Source organism: Kogia breviceps, chromosome 4 (assembly GCF_026419965.1).
Source record: "Kogia breviceps isolate mKogBre1 chromosome 4, mKogBre1 haplotype 1, whole genome shotgun sequence".
Taxonomy (NCBI): Eukaryota; Metazoa; Chordata; class Mammalia; order Artiodactyla; family Physeteridae; genus Kogia; species Kogia breviceps.
The window spans coordinates 39,851,698-39,868,921 of NC_081313.1; the positions used below are offsets into that span (position 1 = coordinate 39,851,698).

The window sequence follows — 17,224 nt, forward strand, 5'->3', positions numbered from 1 at the left end:
AACAAGAAAATTAAAGGAATAACATAACAAATACAAATGTACCCAATACCCAGCATTGTGAAATCTAAACATTTTTCCCAGTATTGTTTAATTTTCATAAGAAATAAAACACCATTGGGTTTTTTGAGAAAGTTCAATAATGATCAAATCTCTTTATCACTTGAGGTCAGAACCAATTGGGAAATGAGAAAGAATCAGAATGGAACACAGCTGATAAATGAAATCCCCTCTATTGACCCATAGATGAAGCTGACTTATCAGCACCAGCTCAGAGCCTGACACTGGAGGAGTAGAACAGAGTATTTTTTGGTTTTTTGTTATGTTTCATTTTGTTTTTTCTTCTTCTGTAGGCAGGCTCACTTCTAAGAGAAACCCAGAGAGTTTCTCCTTCCAAGCTTACCAATCAGTTACGTGTGAAATGTGGGGCAGGTACAGAAATAGACAAAAAATGTTACAGCTTGTGAAGCTCCCTCCACATAGAAGGAAACATCAGGAATGGGAAGTAAGCATTTGCCTCTAAAACATAAAGTTAAAGCCACATTTTTATCTCCTTTTAGATCTTACTCTCTTCCTTACCTTTCCTCCAGTCCAGAAGTAACCTCTACCTGAATTTTAAGATTCTTATGTATAACAAATACTTAGTCACAAGAATTTTGGTCTGCTTCTATTTAAGGAAAATATTGGCTGCCAGTTCTTAGGAATATTGACTATAACATCTGTATTTACTTTCATTTCAAGATACCCTAGTAGCCTCATGGAAAGAATGTAAAAGATGATGCTACTAGATAGGAATAGAGTTTGGATCCAAGGATGTTACTGCTCTACTAATGTTCTAAGTGCTGAAAGATCATCGTGGTCTTAGCAACAATATAGCTAAGAAAACAAAGTTTAGAGCTATCCCAAAACAAAAAAGAAAGCATCAAAAAGTTATCTCTTTCCCCTGAAAAGAAAACAAGCATTCTGCTGACCCTTACCTTCTACAATACTTCAACATTCCAGGCTACTGAGATTTTTCTTCATCTCTTATAAACAAGCCCCAGTGTCCTTTAAAATATTTTCTGATTTATTTTCCAAATTTTTCTGGGTGAATAACAAGTTATATTTGTTTAGCTTACATTATTTCCTCTTGATAAACTAGACAACTTTTAAGTTGAACAGAGGTACCAAAAGCTTCTGAATGAAAAGAATGTTTGGTAGTGAATGATATAATGGAAAATTGCTATAATAAGTAGCTAAGAAGGGAAAAAATTATACAGAATAATTTTAGTTTAAGTGGTGGTATATTACTAGGGGCAGACCTGAACTGTCTAGAAAAATTAGCCTATTAAATGAATAGGAGAATCAATAATGGCATCTCTTAGTATCTGGAATTTGAAATTGCCAGTTAAAGCTACTAGGTAACTCTAGGATGAGCAATTATTTTCTTACAGATTTGGGGTTTAGTTGCAGTATACTGTTGGAGTTTGCACAGTATTTCATTTTGTTGGTTACCTTTATGAAGCCCTTACTTTACTAATATTAATAATTGACCACTTGTGTGTCAAACCAGAAAGTATTTAGATAACTGTATTCCAAAAAAAGAGTATTACAAATATTCTTATATATATATATATATATATATATATATACATATATATATATACTTTGTCTCCTGCTTCTGAGCAATATAACAAAGTTTTTTAAAAAATGAGACATTGAAGCAAGCTAAGTCTAATAGCACTTTGTGACCCACAGCAAAATAAAATATAGGTAGACTTCATTTTATGTGTTGTGTTCTTAAGCCTTGCATAAAAATCACATTTTTAAAAATCTAGGCATGCTCACTCTTTGAAAGAACATTATAGCTGACTCACCATGCCAATAATTACTTTCCAATCTAAATAATCACAACCTAATTAAATTGATTTTTTTCACATGTTGGAATTTCACTAAGCGAAGAATGTCTGTTAGATTTTACAGGTGATACCATAATGCAGTATAAACAATCATATTTTTTAAAAAGCACTAAACTTTCACTCTTTAAATTTCAACAGTCTAAATAAATGTTTCAAGTAAGACATATATTTGAAGATTTTATGATTATTCTTTTACATTTATTTCTAATTTGTTGTTACACACAAGTGTGTTTTCAATTTAAAAATTTTAGTTCCAAACTCCAATTGTACAATTAAGAAAAAGAGAAAGGTTTTTCACTCTTTTTGTGTTACTTGTATATTAAATAACTGGACAATCCTTTTTTCACATTTTTGAGATGCAGAATCCAGTCTTAGCCAGCTACCATATGCATTCTGTCCATCAATGCCTTAGAAGAAGGAGCCTGAATAAAAAGTTGTACTTTTATTAACAGATTCTTTTCAGTGAATTTTATTAACTCACATATAATTTCTTCTCAGTGAAATTTATGAGCCAGTAACACGTTGCTAGTCCTAAGGTTGTTTTTGCTAGTATGTACAACAGATAGTTTCATGGGTCAGGAAATCAAAGAAGTAGTATATGTAGTTCTATGAATGATTTTCAATTTCCTAATTTTCATTGGAGTTATTAAACATGTAAACAATCAAATAAGTAAAAAAAGAAGTGGCATAAACTCATTGTCCCCAGAGAAGCAATGGAAGTATCTGATAGTAACCATGCTTCACACACTTGGACGTGTATATGGCCTTCAATAGCCAACACTGAAGCCATCCAGAAAAATTGTCCCATTAAATGATATAGGAGAATCAATATGGAATCTCTTAGTGCCTGGAATTGGATATTGACAGTTAAAGCTACTAGGTAAATTGAAAATAATTTATTTTATATTATATACTACCTCTTTGCTCTTCTGGCCCTGAAAAGTACTTGTTGTGCCTACTAACAAAAATAACCTTAAAACTGGAGATGTCTTACTGTCTCACTGAGAAGAAATTATTTATTAATTAATAAAGTTCATTGAAAAGTTTTCATTAACAAAAACACAACATTCCCTCAGATTCTTACACATCTAAAGACTTCATAAGTCATATATCTGGGTAAACACTTAAATAGGGTGCAACCCTACTCTGTTTTGAATTGCAATACGCCTTTCCGTATGCAGCTCTCCATGCTGTGTAGTCACAGAAAGTAATGAGTTCAGCTCTCAGGACACCAGGGCAGCTGGAGAGCAGAGTTCTGTGCTCATGTTGCTTGCACAAACATACAAGCTATGTTTCCCACAGTGGGATCCAGGGACCCCTAAGGTTCTGCAGCTTTTTTATCCTGTAAAACACAGAGCCAGAAGACTATGCTCATAGGGTAGAGGCACTGGGTTCTGAGACTGTTTAAGAATTTCAGGAGAATGCACAATCTGAGAGAAGCTGGCAAAGCAGGCAATTATTTGTGGTGGGAAGATATGGGAAAAAAAACAGATGTCTGTAGATACTACAAAAATTTATAAGGATTTTTAACAAAGGATGTTTGGGAAACACTCCATTGGAGTTTAATATTCTGGGCAGCACTTATGGAAGGAGACAAGTTCTTACAGCCAGAATGACCTTTATACTAAAAACTTCATTTCTCTGTTTATTCCATCCTGTTCCATTTAACAAACTTGTATTAAACACCTACTGTGTGCCAAGAATTAGACCTCCTTGCCTCTTTCCTACCAGTCATATACAGATATGCACATATACACACACTCACTTTGAAGTTCAAATACCATTTGTAGTAACTGGAGGCCCACAGGAGGTTAGTACTGAAAGTCAAAACAATTCCCTCACTACAGCAAGCTGAAGTTAAAAAGCAGCTTCCCAGGATGAAACTTGGAAAATGCTTGATCATCGAGGTATTTATTTGGATTGGCTTTTCTGGGCTTGCTGACGGAGGTTGATATCTTGCTGACATATTACATCATTTCTGTTGAAAGGACTTTGAATGGTGAGATTGATTGAGCCAGATTTTCTTCTTACATAAGTGTATAGGGAAGCTCCACTTGTTTGAAGGAGACAGTGAGTTAGGTATGGTGTTTTTTCCAGAAAACATAGATTTTCTGTATTTGAGATTATGACATCATTTCCAAACACTTATGTTAATTCTATACTCTGTGCTCAAGGCTTTAATATTGTCTTATTTTCTTTCTATTTTTACTTTCTGTGTCTTCACCACTGGAGTTCTTTGGCTCTCAAGATTGCAATGCTATAAAAGTAATCATCTCAGATTTCAACTAGAATTATATAGTGCTATCACTTTTGTGGACAGATTCACTTATACTCTTGATCAAATTTTATCTTTTAAGGCAACACGTACACAAAATTGAGTTCCAACTCACTTAAACCAATTAAGATTTCAGATCCACAGCACGCATACTTTAAAGATGTTTTGTTATATATTTCAAGGTGAGGAAGGGCCTTTCATCTTTCACCAACTTTTATCATTAAAATGTTTTTCTTCCAACTCCTGGAGTGCCTCAAAGTTGACAATATTTTATTTGAATTTAAGGAGTAAAAAATTTAAATGTGGAGTAATGTAAAATACCTAATGTATCACAGAATTAGTTATAGTGAGTATATATGATCTGGGGAGTTTATACCCATTTGAGCAGGGGTGGATGAACTCTTTTCATCTGAAGGCTTTGGTACAACAAGAGATAAGGATGTACCAGCACTCAGGTTTGGGGAGTACAGAGGAGTCTGCCGCTCTGCAACACAAAGCTTAAATTCCTAGGTGTGCTCTCTCATTCTCAGGTGGCTGAAGACAGTGACTCAGTGTGGCCTAAATGTATCAGAAGAGTCACTGCAGGCTCATCCTGTTCTTAGAATAGACTTAAAATGTTTGAAGTCAGTTAGAGGGGAGTAGATTGTCATTGGAGTGAGAGAAGCCTCAACTTGCTGTTGGCTCAGAGCCTGGGTGACATCAGCTATATGCATCACCACTTGGGAGACTGAGATGAGAATCCAGGGGATCTAACTGAGAGGACAGGATCACCTGCCCTCCTCCTCTGCTAGCCCTTCCACTCGGAAGCCCTGACACCCTCATCTTAGATTTTCTTTACAAATGTCATTGCAGCTAGGTTTAGAAACAGGACATTTGCTACTGAAATGAGTCAATGAACCCACTGTCCTGCCCCAATAATATAACACATCTGTATCACTTTTCAGTATACAAATTGGTCATCAGAATGGAGGGAAATCCACTTCTAAAAGAAAACTCAAATGCCAGATGGTAAACTGACTCTTTGGATTCTACCTATGAAAGCAGTTAACTCACTTATTGAGCATTCATTATTGCTACATGAATAATTTGTATATCTCACAGAAGCCAACACCTGGAAGATGTTTATAAGCTTCTTTTAAATATGATAAACTGGGGTTCACTTGCCATTTTTTTTCTCAGCTAGGCTATAAGATCTGTGAAAACAAGAGCACCATCTTTTTATGTCAGTATCTCCAGGGCCTAACATGTATCCAACCCCAAATAAAGACTTGATTAAAATTTGTGGAGTAGTTTAATAAATATGAATAATTGAATAAATAATATAAGTGAAAGTGTTAGGTTTAAGCCCAGGTTCATATATCCCTAAAGATCACCATCTTTCTATACTGTCAAGGAATTTGTTCTAAAAACCATTAATTAACTATAGTAACACAATTACTATGATTTCCTATCTCACCAGTGTATCATCGTTTCACTCTTTATATTAAAAATAATAAAATAATGTTAATTGCATGATGTCTATTATTTCTAGATTGGATAAACATGTGCAGGAAGTTGTTGAAAGAAAGCAATAGCACATTAACATACATTCCTAGTCACCAATTATTTGATACCCTCTTGCCTTGGGCTTGGAGTTTAAAATATTCAGAATTCCATTGGCTATTAAATACTCCAGTCTGGATATTACCAGGTCAAAATTTCTGGACCACCCTATGAAAGATAGACTTTTTGCATTAAGAAGCAAACAATCAAACAGGCTTCAGTGACTTTTTTTGGAACTCAGAGGATGTGTGAAGGAGGGGGACCTTCCTTCCACAAGAAAGTCAATGCCCACTAGAGATGCCCAGACTTTTCCCTCTTCATTCAGCTTTTCCTGCCAATCTTACACTCAAATGCTTCAAAGCTACAAAATGATTCAGAGCTCTCATGGGCCATTTGAGGGTTTTATTGAGCTGGGTTGTTATTTTTTTATTTTTATTAATCTTACTAACTTAATAGCACTCTGGTCATAGCGAGTCTATGATTTGACCTCAGAAGACCAACGTTGATGTCTTATCTCTGCCACTAGCACAGCCTGACCTTGTACAAATCACTTAACCCCTCTGAGCTCCAGTTTCCAGCACACGAAAAGAGAGTAATGACTGCTATCCTCCTAGCCTCTGCAGTTTACTGACTAGCTCAATACCTTTGTTTATATGAAAATATTTGTAAGCAGAAAACATTGCACAACAGTAGGTTACTTCTCCACCTCTTTCTCTCTTTCTCTCATTTAGTTGTCTTACACATCATATTCCATCCTAGAATAAAGAAATGGCACAAAATGATCTCTTTCACACGAGCTATCCTTCAATACCAACAACCTCATCATCCTCTTCAGCTTTTAGCCCTTAGATATATAACTTATATAACCATAGTTGAAGGGGAGCAAGCCGTTCCACTTCTTTTCTACCTAAACATATGTGTTTTAGCTGAAGTCCCAGTACAGCTTTATCTAGCTGGGTAGCCATGACTTATCTCCTTATGACAACCTTCCCCTCACTCCCAGCATCCTCCCAGCCACAGCCACTGTGGAAGAGCCTCCTCCCCAAATTACTTCTCAGAAGATGGAATTACATGGACTCATAGTAGCCTCTCTTCTAAACTCATCCCCGTGTCACCTTCTACTAACTCTTCCCAGTTTTAGTGCTAAGATATAAAAATTGAATTACTGTAAATGATTTGGGATTCCTGAAGAATTGTAGGCAAATTTCTCTATCATCTTAAGCCTCCTTCTCCTATTCTGTCCAATGGTAATAATAATGGTATTTGATTGTAGGCTTGTTAGCAAGTTAAATGAGATGGAGCATATGAGGTGTAACACATAGTAAGTATACTATATAGTTGTTAATATTATTAAAGGAAAAACTCTCTCTTTTGCTGGTACATGAAATCAGGATTTACTTTTGACATCTGATTATTGTCTCTGTTCCCCATCATTTTCACCCTATGTTGCCCCCTAAAGCCACCTTCGTCTGTTTGCTCTTTTTTTTAACTTTGATTAAGAATAAGTATGACAAAAAAAAAAAAAAGAATAAGTATGATTTTGCTTTACTTCCAGTATAAAGTTCCAAGACAACTTAATATAACAACATGAACATTGAACTAAAAGTTATGAGAAGCTGGTTTTACTGTTTATGTACTCCTTTAAATCAGAAGAACAAGATGTAAACCATTTTTTTTTTAATGTCATCTCCTGTGCTTCAGGCTCCTTGGTGCCTTAGAAAACATGAAAGAGGCTGATTTACAATCACTTTGGGCAAATTGCCTGTGGAATTCTGAGGACAGGAAATGAAAAAAAGTGCAGCACACACCCCCGGACATTCCACACAACATGTAGAATAAACAAACAGGCCCCAAAAAGGAAACCAAAAGCTCTTGGTCTTATGTTGAGGAGCACAGTAAATGCCCTTTGGGAAAGCATATATTAAAGATGATGAAGTTCTGGGAAAACCCTTCAAGAGGGGTGAAGTTGACCCTGATTAAAGAAAATCCTTGCCCCCTTATGTCTAAAGTATGGTGAGTAGTTTTAATTTAGGTAAATTCTGTTACCTGCATCAACATTATGAGAGAGGAGTACCATATTACAGACCTGTACTTCTCAGACCTTAACAGGAGTCTGGTTTTCTGGGGAACTTGTTGCGATGTAGATACTGATTCAGGAACTCTGGAGAGGGCCTGAGATTCTGGATCCCTCACAAGCTCCCAGGTGATGCAGTTGCTGCTGCTCTGCAGGCCACAGTTGGTTTTCAGGCACCTTCTTCAACAAAATCATTGGTGGTGGTTTCCTGCTCTTTATAATACAGTGGTTTTCAACTCTGGGTGATTTTAGCCCTAGGGTAAATTGGCAGTGTCTGGAGACATTTTTGATCTTCACAACTCAGGGGGGCTGCTAACATCACATGGCTAGGGCCACAGATGTTGTCAAACACCCTACAATGCATAGGGTAGCCCCTAGTAACAAAGAATTTCCTGACCCAAAATGTCAATAGTGCCAAAGGTGAGAAATCCTGCTGTAGAAGTACTGCTTTGTGTATCTCTCGTATCAAAAATAATCTGTTGAAAGTGTTAAAAAAAAAAAACTGTGAGGAAAGAGTAGGAACATGTACTATTTAGCTTGGAGTAGAGAGTGAACAGTGTTTAAAACTGTCTTCAAATATATGAAAGGCCATTATGCAGAAGATGGTAACCAGCTGTTCTCCATCATCCTTGAAGAATGAACAGGAAATGTACATAAATGGACTTGTGCTACCCATCCATTCTTTTTCTGCATCTTCCACGCCAGCCAGGCAAATCTCTCTATGATCTTGCAACCATATTTGTCCCGTTCTGTATCTTATTACTTGCAGAGACCCTCCCAAATCCTTGGGACATATTTTCCTCTCACTGCCAAGTTGTATCTCTCCCTCTCCTTAAAAATCTAACTTAAAATTTCCATCTCCATAAAGTCTTCCTTAACTAAGATGAAATAGTTTCCAGTTTGCTTCTATCTACCACTGGCCCACTTTCTCCTTCAATGTATTATCTTTCATCCTATGAATATGTTATTGCCCATGTATGTACAAGGAGCTGTGCTAGATTTTTAGGAAGGATAAGGAAGATGAGTAAGAGAGTCCCTGCCTTTAAGAATTTTCCAATCTAGGGGAAAAAAAAATCTCACACAGGTAACTACAACATAGATAGTATTTAATAATTATTTCTCTGAGGGATTTTTTTAAAAAATGAAAGAAGAGGGCTTAGTAGTTAAAAGATTATTTCCAGGTGGGGAGATCAAAGGAAGACTTTATAAGTAGGTATACAGAAGTATCTTTTTATGAAGAATAATTTTCTCAAAGTTATATACAATTTTGTGCATCATATAAGCATTTAATATTGTTACCAAAATTTGAAGGTTATAAATTAGAGCATGGAATGAATTGGAGTCTGAATTTAGACTGTACTTATGGCAGAGTTTACAGTGAATAAGGAAAGAAATTTTTTCTATTTACATGTAGCTGTATATTATGGTTTTAACAGAGGAGAGTGAATTTAATCACCTCTGAATATACCTTATGATGCTGTGTGATTTTATCCGTACTCTTTGGGAAGAATTTTTAGTTACATCTAGGAGGGGAATACTTTGGAACTTCACAAGTATGCTTTAAAAAACAGTACCAGAGATGGAATTTGGCACCATCCATTTGAGAGAATTTGGCACCATCCAGAACCCTTTAAGGAGAGAGTCTTACCTATAAAAGATTTCCATTACCTGAACTACAAAGAAATTGAAGAGATTTAACCCTCATTGAATATGTAGTGTGTGCCAGACATTGAGTAAACTCTTTAGATATATCATCTAATTTAATCTCAACAGATTAGCCTCTCAACCTGTGAGGCTATCACCACCAACAACACTAGAAGGAGACGTCAGTGTTAAGTATAAGCTTCCACCCACTGCTTGATTCAGAGAGGGAAGCAGAGCAAATCTCAAGCCTGCATAAACCAGCTCTGGGTGGAAACAGTCAGCTTGCCTTCCCTTTCGTAGCAGCAAGGAGAAAGCTACCTCTCTCGAGGCTTAAATGGTGATGCTTGTATCCTCTGTAGTCAAAACAGGAAAATGAAGCTGTTTACATTTCATAGTGGCCATGGTTTGCTTGCTGTAGGGATCACTACTGGAAAATTATCTGTGACTGCATTAGTCATGTGTGAGCATGAGTTTCTGCCAGCTCCTTCCCACACATTCTGAAATCTTTAGTTCTGGGAAGGGTACAGATACTGAATTACTATGGGATTTTGTTTGAATGTTAAAACTTATGTTCTTTAAAGTCATTATGTTGATTTCCAGTCAGTAATACAGTTAACATTGCAGACCTTTCTTGTTCCCATTCTTTGAGCATCATTGCTCTTTTTAATAAGCGCTCAGCTTTGAATGGTAACCTCAAGAATTCCTTCATAATTCAAAACATAGTGGAATCTTAGTTAACTCTATGTAACTGGACTTTGTTTTCCCTCTTAAAGTTCTAGGCTTCTGCATATCATTCAATGTTGATGTGAAAAACTCATTGACTTTCAGCGGCCCAGTGGAGGACATGTTTGGATATACTGTTCAACAATATGAAAATGAAGAAGGAAAATGGTAAGTTAATGGGTTTTGTTGTTGTTGTTTAGTTTTCTTACAAGGTAATGGAAAATATTATTTGATTACAGTTCGTTTTATAAATGAGACTTAGAATGAATCGTTTATGGTAGGAAATGCAGTCTAATCATTTGGTAATGGAAACTGACAAAGTGAAAAAGGAAAAATTCCTTGGCAATATTAAAAGACATGGTTAGTGATTCTGTTGAAACCTGGGTTGACCTCAGGGAAGATCCTTATCCAAAATAGTCATTGTTTTGTACTTATGTTATTCTGGCAAGAGTTCTTTAATTGTTCTCATTTTAGCATGGCTGAAATTCAGCAGGAGGTATTGGGAGGCAGATGAGATCACTTCCATAATATAATATTGGGCTTATATTTTTGGTGCTTTACTGACCTACTGAGTTTGGTCTATTACTTATAATGAACCTTACTGAATTTCTTTTATACACTTTAAAACCCTTTAATATTGGTTAAGTTCACTTTAGTATGGTTTTTTAAAGCATATTTAACTTTTGAAAATTATACAAAATTATTAGAGTTCTTTTGCTTTATATTTAACATAATTTTTAGTGAGTCTTTTTTTTTTTAATTGGACCTTGTAGAAAAAGAGAACAGGAGTTAAACTTTGCTTCAGCTTAGTAACTTAAACTAAACAATCCCATTTTTCTAGTAACTACAGTAATACAAACAAAAATGGATCTATATCTATTTGGCAAACAGTGAGCTATCTCTCTACTATATTTCACAGATGAAAAGATGTGACTTTTTGATATTTCACTTTACCTTCTAGACTTGCTTAATTTGACAATAATCCTCTAAATAGTATCAAAGTAAGAATTTGAGTTCTCACATTTTTCAAGTACAGATTCGTATCCTGGGCATAAACTAAAATTTGTGGCAGTGCTTCACCTTCTTCTCTCCCTATAAATATCTCAGATAAGACATCTAATAATAGAGTATGAGTTTGTATATCCTCTGTCCTTCAATCCTATGCTCTCACTTTACCACCCACCTCCTTTTTAAGGTTAAACAGATAAAGTCATCCCTCTAGACACCAATTTTATTCTTTTAGGCATTATGTCTGCAATTCAGGGAGTTCTACCTCTGGGAGAATAATGTGAGTGAGCCAACTAGTCAAGCTTCTCTTTGTGCATAAGCTAGAATAAACTGACACTCAGTACATGTTTTTCTTAAAACGCTTAACTTTTACATAAAACACATATTACAGTGAATTTTCACTTATTACTAATAGTTACATAAACTTTAAAGAGGAATAGCAAACCTTAAAGTCTTAAACCACCTACTTAAAATGAACTGTCTTTTTAAAGAATAGTCAAATAACAGTCAGCCCTTCTATTCACGGGTTTCGCATTCACGAATTAAACCAACTATGGTACCAGAGTTGCGGTGGGTGGACTGTACCAGGCCATTTTTTATAAGGGACTTGAGCACATGCGAAGTTTTGTGGCCACTGGCGTCCTGGAACCAATCCCCCATGGATGCCGAGGGATGACTGTATTGTTAGCAGATTTTATGAATGTCTGGTTTTCATCCTCTGATAATGAGGAAAGCCTGTAAGCTTCCTCCCTCATCCAGTCCTGTCTCTCTGATTTTAGGGCAGTTCTGCTTTCAGAAGCCCTGAATTATCTGAATGAATCTTAGTAGAGTAAGAAGGCATTCATATTTCCTCTTGGAACTTTAGTGCACCCATACAATCTCTTCAATTCAAGAAGGAGGAAGTGATGCTTGATTCTTAAGCTGAATCTTGAAAGATGACTTACTTTTCAATAACAGAAGAGATGTCACTCCAAGCTGGGATGCTACATAAACAAGGGCATAGACCTGAGAATAAGTGAGAGTGTTGGTAAGCAAACAGGTCTGACGTTGGGATGATAGAGGGGAAAGACCTTAAAAGCCAGACAAAGGAGCTGGTACCTAAGTAGAGGGAACTGAGAAGCCATTATAGGTTGTTTTATGAAACTTAGTTTAGGAAATTATGTATAGATTGGATTGGAGAAAGGAGTGCCTGAAATCGGGGAAATCCATAGACAAGCAAGAACAGCAATCTGCTTAAACAATGAGGCCTGGACAAGGAGGGCGAACTGCAATTAAAGAATAGTGTACCCAAGATAAATGTAGGTGAATAATTAAGTCTTAGTGGAAGTCTGGGAATGGCAAATGAAGGCGTAGGAGGTGTCAAATATATTCCAAAATGTCTACACTGGATTACCGAGAAGTGGATAGTCATTCAGAGACATATGTACAGGAAAGGAAAATCAGTTCTATCAGGAAGTTGATGCGTAAGGTTTTAAACAGCTTGAGTTCAAGGTAATGTCTAGGTACTTGGAAACTTCAAAATGGAAAACAGAAAGAGGGAGAAGTTAATGTATTAGGGGAAATGTTTAGAAAGCAAGAACTGGTTTTGGTTCCCGCTTACAACACTGTGCATTGCCCAGCATCTGGCACAGGACCTTAAGCATAATATGCACTCAATAATGCACTCAACTCAGTTGGCTGAACAACTGAATCTAGTTTAACTTCCTGTCCTCATTGATGAAAAAACAAAACACATAAAAAAGTAAGGTTAAAAGTGACTCTCTCATGACTATTATCAAAACAAAGTGTTGGCAGGTATGTGGAGAAAAGGGAACGTTTGTACACGTTAGTGGGACAGTAAATTGGTGCAGCCACTATGGAAAACAATATAGAGGTTCCTCAAAACAGTTGAAAATAGAGCTACCCAGTTCTGGGTAAATATCCAAAGGAATTGCAATCAGGATCTCAAACAGATATCTGCCTTATTCACATGTTCATTGCAGCATTATTCACAATAACCAAGACTTGAAAGCAATCTAAATGTCCATTGTCAGATGAATAGATTTTAAAAATATGTTATATACATACAGTAGAATATTATTCTGCCTTATAAAAAGAGGAAAATTTTTCCATTTGACACAACATGGATGAGCCTGGAGGACATCTTGCTAAGTGAGATAAGCCTGATGCAGGACAAATACCACATGACTCCACTTATATGAGGAAACTAAAATCGTCAGACTCGTAAAAGCAGAGCATAGAATGGTGGTTACCAGGGGTTCAGAGGAGGGGAAAACAAGGAAACATTAGTCAAAGTGTACAAAGTTTCAGTTAAACAAGATGAATAAATCCTAGAGATTTACCATATAGCACAGTGCCTATAGTTAGAATACTGTGTTGTACACTTAAAATTTGTTAAGAAGGTAGATCTTAAGTTGTGTTCTTATCACAAAATAATAATAATAAGTAACAACCACCACTACTAAAGAAAGCAGGAGGAAACTTTTGGAGGTGATGGATATGTTTATGGCATAGATTGTGGTGATGGTTTTAAGGATGTATACTTATCTCCAAACTCATCAAGTTGTATACATTAAATCAGTACAGCTTTGTGTATGTCTTTCATACTTCAATAAAGTGTTTTGCTTTGTTTTTTTAAAGTGACTCCCCTAGGGAAATATAACTACTTCGGGCCAGAGCAGAAAATAGGACTCAAGTCTCTCCAGTCCCAGTCTAAGACTGTTGTCCTTATTAGAACTATATTAAAAAGTAATTGTTGATAATAACTGTATCTGGTGTGTAATACGTTACATTTTAATATGTGTGGGAGAGTTCGTGAGCATTTGAATGTATATATGGATATCAGATACTTTGATTCCATTCTGACATTCCATATTTGCAATGATTTTATGGAAAAGGTGTGAAAAATCAGGGAAACAAAAACAGTGTGGCCAATTGAATTTAAAAGTAAGTAAACTACAAAAATCTAAATGTCCAAATCTTTAAGGATGGCATGGTAGCAACATACCATTCTCAAGAGATCCAGGCACTGGTCATGCAAAATAAATTTTAGTAATATGTTTGGATATTCTGTAAGTTTATAAAATCAGGATGCAGACTTACTTTAAGAAATGGACTATGAAATAATTGACATATTTGGGAGAACATGAATTTTGTTATTTAATTTTCTCCAGAGGTGGGCACCTGCGTACATCATATTTACAGGTCATGTTTGGAAGCTCAGCACCTCACATTTTTAAAAAAATCATCCTGACCCATCTTACATCTTGCTGAAGTATGAGTAAAGGAGTACTTGTTGACCCGTAACAAGTGCAGTCTGTGTATTTGAAAAGCATTAGTTTAAATCTTTGGAAAGAATAAACAGTTAACAGAAAAGGCGGCCTATGCCCCCTTTATGTTTCAAAAGTTTCCTGTGGAGTATAACCTACTTTATATCTTTGGCTCAGAAGCCACATGTTTTTTCAGTAAGCAGAACACATTAGACCTCTGATTAAATTCAGCTGTTGTTCATTTTGATTAGCATGAGCTGGAGCATCCAAGTAACTGCAATACGGTTCAGAAGAATCACAAAGAATACAATTGTTTTAATAATTTTGCTCTGAAGAGAAGAAACTCAAATGTGCTCAGCATTGCGCAGCCTTCCAGAGTTAGTGGTAATCACCAGTATAGCAGGGCTCTGCCAGATGGGGAAAAAATGAGATGCTGGTGTGGGGCTTTCCACTCTGTTGTTCTTTGCTTCCTTCCTTCCAGCATGTGCACCCACCCCTCTGAGTGCTATCTAAGCATCCATTCTTAGGGGCTTCAGTGACTTCAGTGGGCCTGTCTTTTCAAAATAGATTCTCATGATGCAAATACTTCCTTAGCCAATCCTCAACGCAATATATAGCAAAATGTACTGGCTTCATGCCTTTACCCTAGAGGACCCTGCTTTATGCCAGGTAAGGTTTACTAGTGGGCTCAAGTGACTGATGCCTTCATGACTGAAAAGCACAACAGCTCATGGGGCCACTGTATAACTTCATTCTCTAAGATGACCAAACACTTTCTCTGTTGGTTTTGGGTTTTTGTTTTTTGTTTTTTAATGCCTGGCAGGAGGTACTTGGCACTCTGATACAGACTTTGGCTTGGAGATCAGGAAGGAGTTAGGTGAAAAGAAATAATGTAAATATGAGACAACAATCTCCCGGAAACTATCTTTTACAGAAGAAAAAAATATAAATATGAAACAGAGCAGTCAGAGGCCAGCTACCCTTCAAATAAATATAATAGCAGTCATATTAACAAAAATAACTTATGAATAGGAAGCATTTCTCAGTTTATTAAATTTTATTATATTTGGAGCTTTTTCATGGAGAAGAAGTGTTTCTCTCACTTTGATGATCTTTGAGTTCATCAGGTGTTTCTTTAGTGATCAATAATGAGACCCAGAACATTCTTTAATCCTCAACCTGCATACAAATCATTGCAATAATATCATATAAAAAGCAGAAATTTAATATAAATAAAATTTAATGAGTTAAAGCAAACTTGTATAAAAGTTTAAATAACAATATCCATCGTTCTTGAAACAATGTGCTTTGGGTCTTCACCTTGACCCTGTGTGTTTGAGTGAATATGACTGTTATCATCCTCATTTTCTAGACAGGAAACTGGGACTCAGAGAATGAATTGCCAAAGGTTTAACACAGCGAGTGTGACAGGGCCAGGATGTGGAACCCCAGCCTTATGCCTTCAGCCAGTTTGCTCCTATAACAGCAAGGATTCTCTACAACCTTGACCTGTGGAAATGCCTGCTGTGTCACCCAAAGGCGTATATGGCATTCTGCTTAAGCAAAATATCCAGCCTCTAAAGTGAAAAAAAAAAAAAAAAAAGACTTCACAATTAGGACCTCTTAGCTGGTCACATGAATGACCAGGTATTCCTTATTCAGATTCTTAGAGCATTGGATGCAGTCATAATTTATTCATTCAATAAATATTTATCAAATGCTGATTTTTATATCTGGCTCTGTTAGAGTCACTCAGGATATATGAGTGAATGAATAGGTGAAAATTCCTGCTGTTGTGGAGCTTATATTCTATTGGGGATGGACAAACAAAAAACAAATAATAAACTTAATAAACAGGTAGGTTATATGTCAGAATGTAATAAGTGCTGTGAGAAAAAAATAGAGCAAGATAGTGGGGCTGGAGAATACTGAAGATTCCTAAAATTCCATAAACTCTATGCTGATGTTTTTCTAGGATCTTGTCATTTTTATGCAGCTTGGGAAAAGTGAGGCTTTCTTAGGATTAAGGGGTGGGGTATATTCCAGAGTTACATGTTTGATGTCAGAAATACACAAATTTCTTTTATATCCTACGTCCTGTGTCCTGCTTACCCATTCTTTATCACTGATCCCAACTCTCAAACTCCCTGTCTCAGTCCTAGCCTACTACACTCTACCATTTTCTGAGTTCTCACACCCCAGGCTTCACTTATCCAGAATATACAATAGGCCATGGCTCCAGTTGCTATATCAGGTTATTTCCAATTATCATCATACTCTAGAGGTTTCTATTGCCCTAGAGTTCAAATATAAATTCCAGAACCTTTCCTTCAGAGTCTACTGCTTGCCAGTCTCAACCTTCCTGTTCCAGGTTATACAGAAGCTTTCTGCTGTGTTCCAGTCACCCATACTTCCTCATTACCTTCCATTTTCAGCCCTCATCCTCCTGTTTCCACATTTTTGCCTGGGCTATCTGTGATCTCTCTTCTCTCCTGCCTTATAACCTAATAACTTTATTATTAACACACTGTTCAGAACTCACTTTTTTATAGATTGTTCTAGATTTTCCCCAGTTAATGGTTCATGTTTTCCAGCTAATTAGTACTCCTCCATACACTTATAATTTGTTCTATTCAGATGATGGAATCTTAGAATTGGAAGGGTCTTTGGAGGCCTGTCTTATATATCTATAAAAGAAACGCCTTCCAAAACATCCCTGATGAGCTGTTACCTACTTCATCTTAACCTGATGGGTTGAATGACTGGCCTATGTATACCTTGTCCGTTTAAATTT

General features: G+C 36.3%; 1 protein-coding gene across 2 annotated transcripts in view; it reads left to right on the plus strand.

Annotated features, from left to right (window-relative positions):
• ITGA1 (integrin subunit alpha 1) overlaps positions 1 to 17,224 on the plus strand; it is a 170,429-nt gene that overhangs the window by 48,209 nt on the left and 104,996 nt on the right. For both annotated transcript variants that reach the window (XM_059062985.2, XM_059062984.2), the window contains exon 2: positions 10,204 to 10,321. In XM_059062985.2, the coding sequence (XP_058918968.1) occupies positions 10,204 to 10,321 (118 nt within the window). The remainder of the gene's footprint in view (positions 1 to 10,203; positions 10,322 to 17,224) is intronic.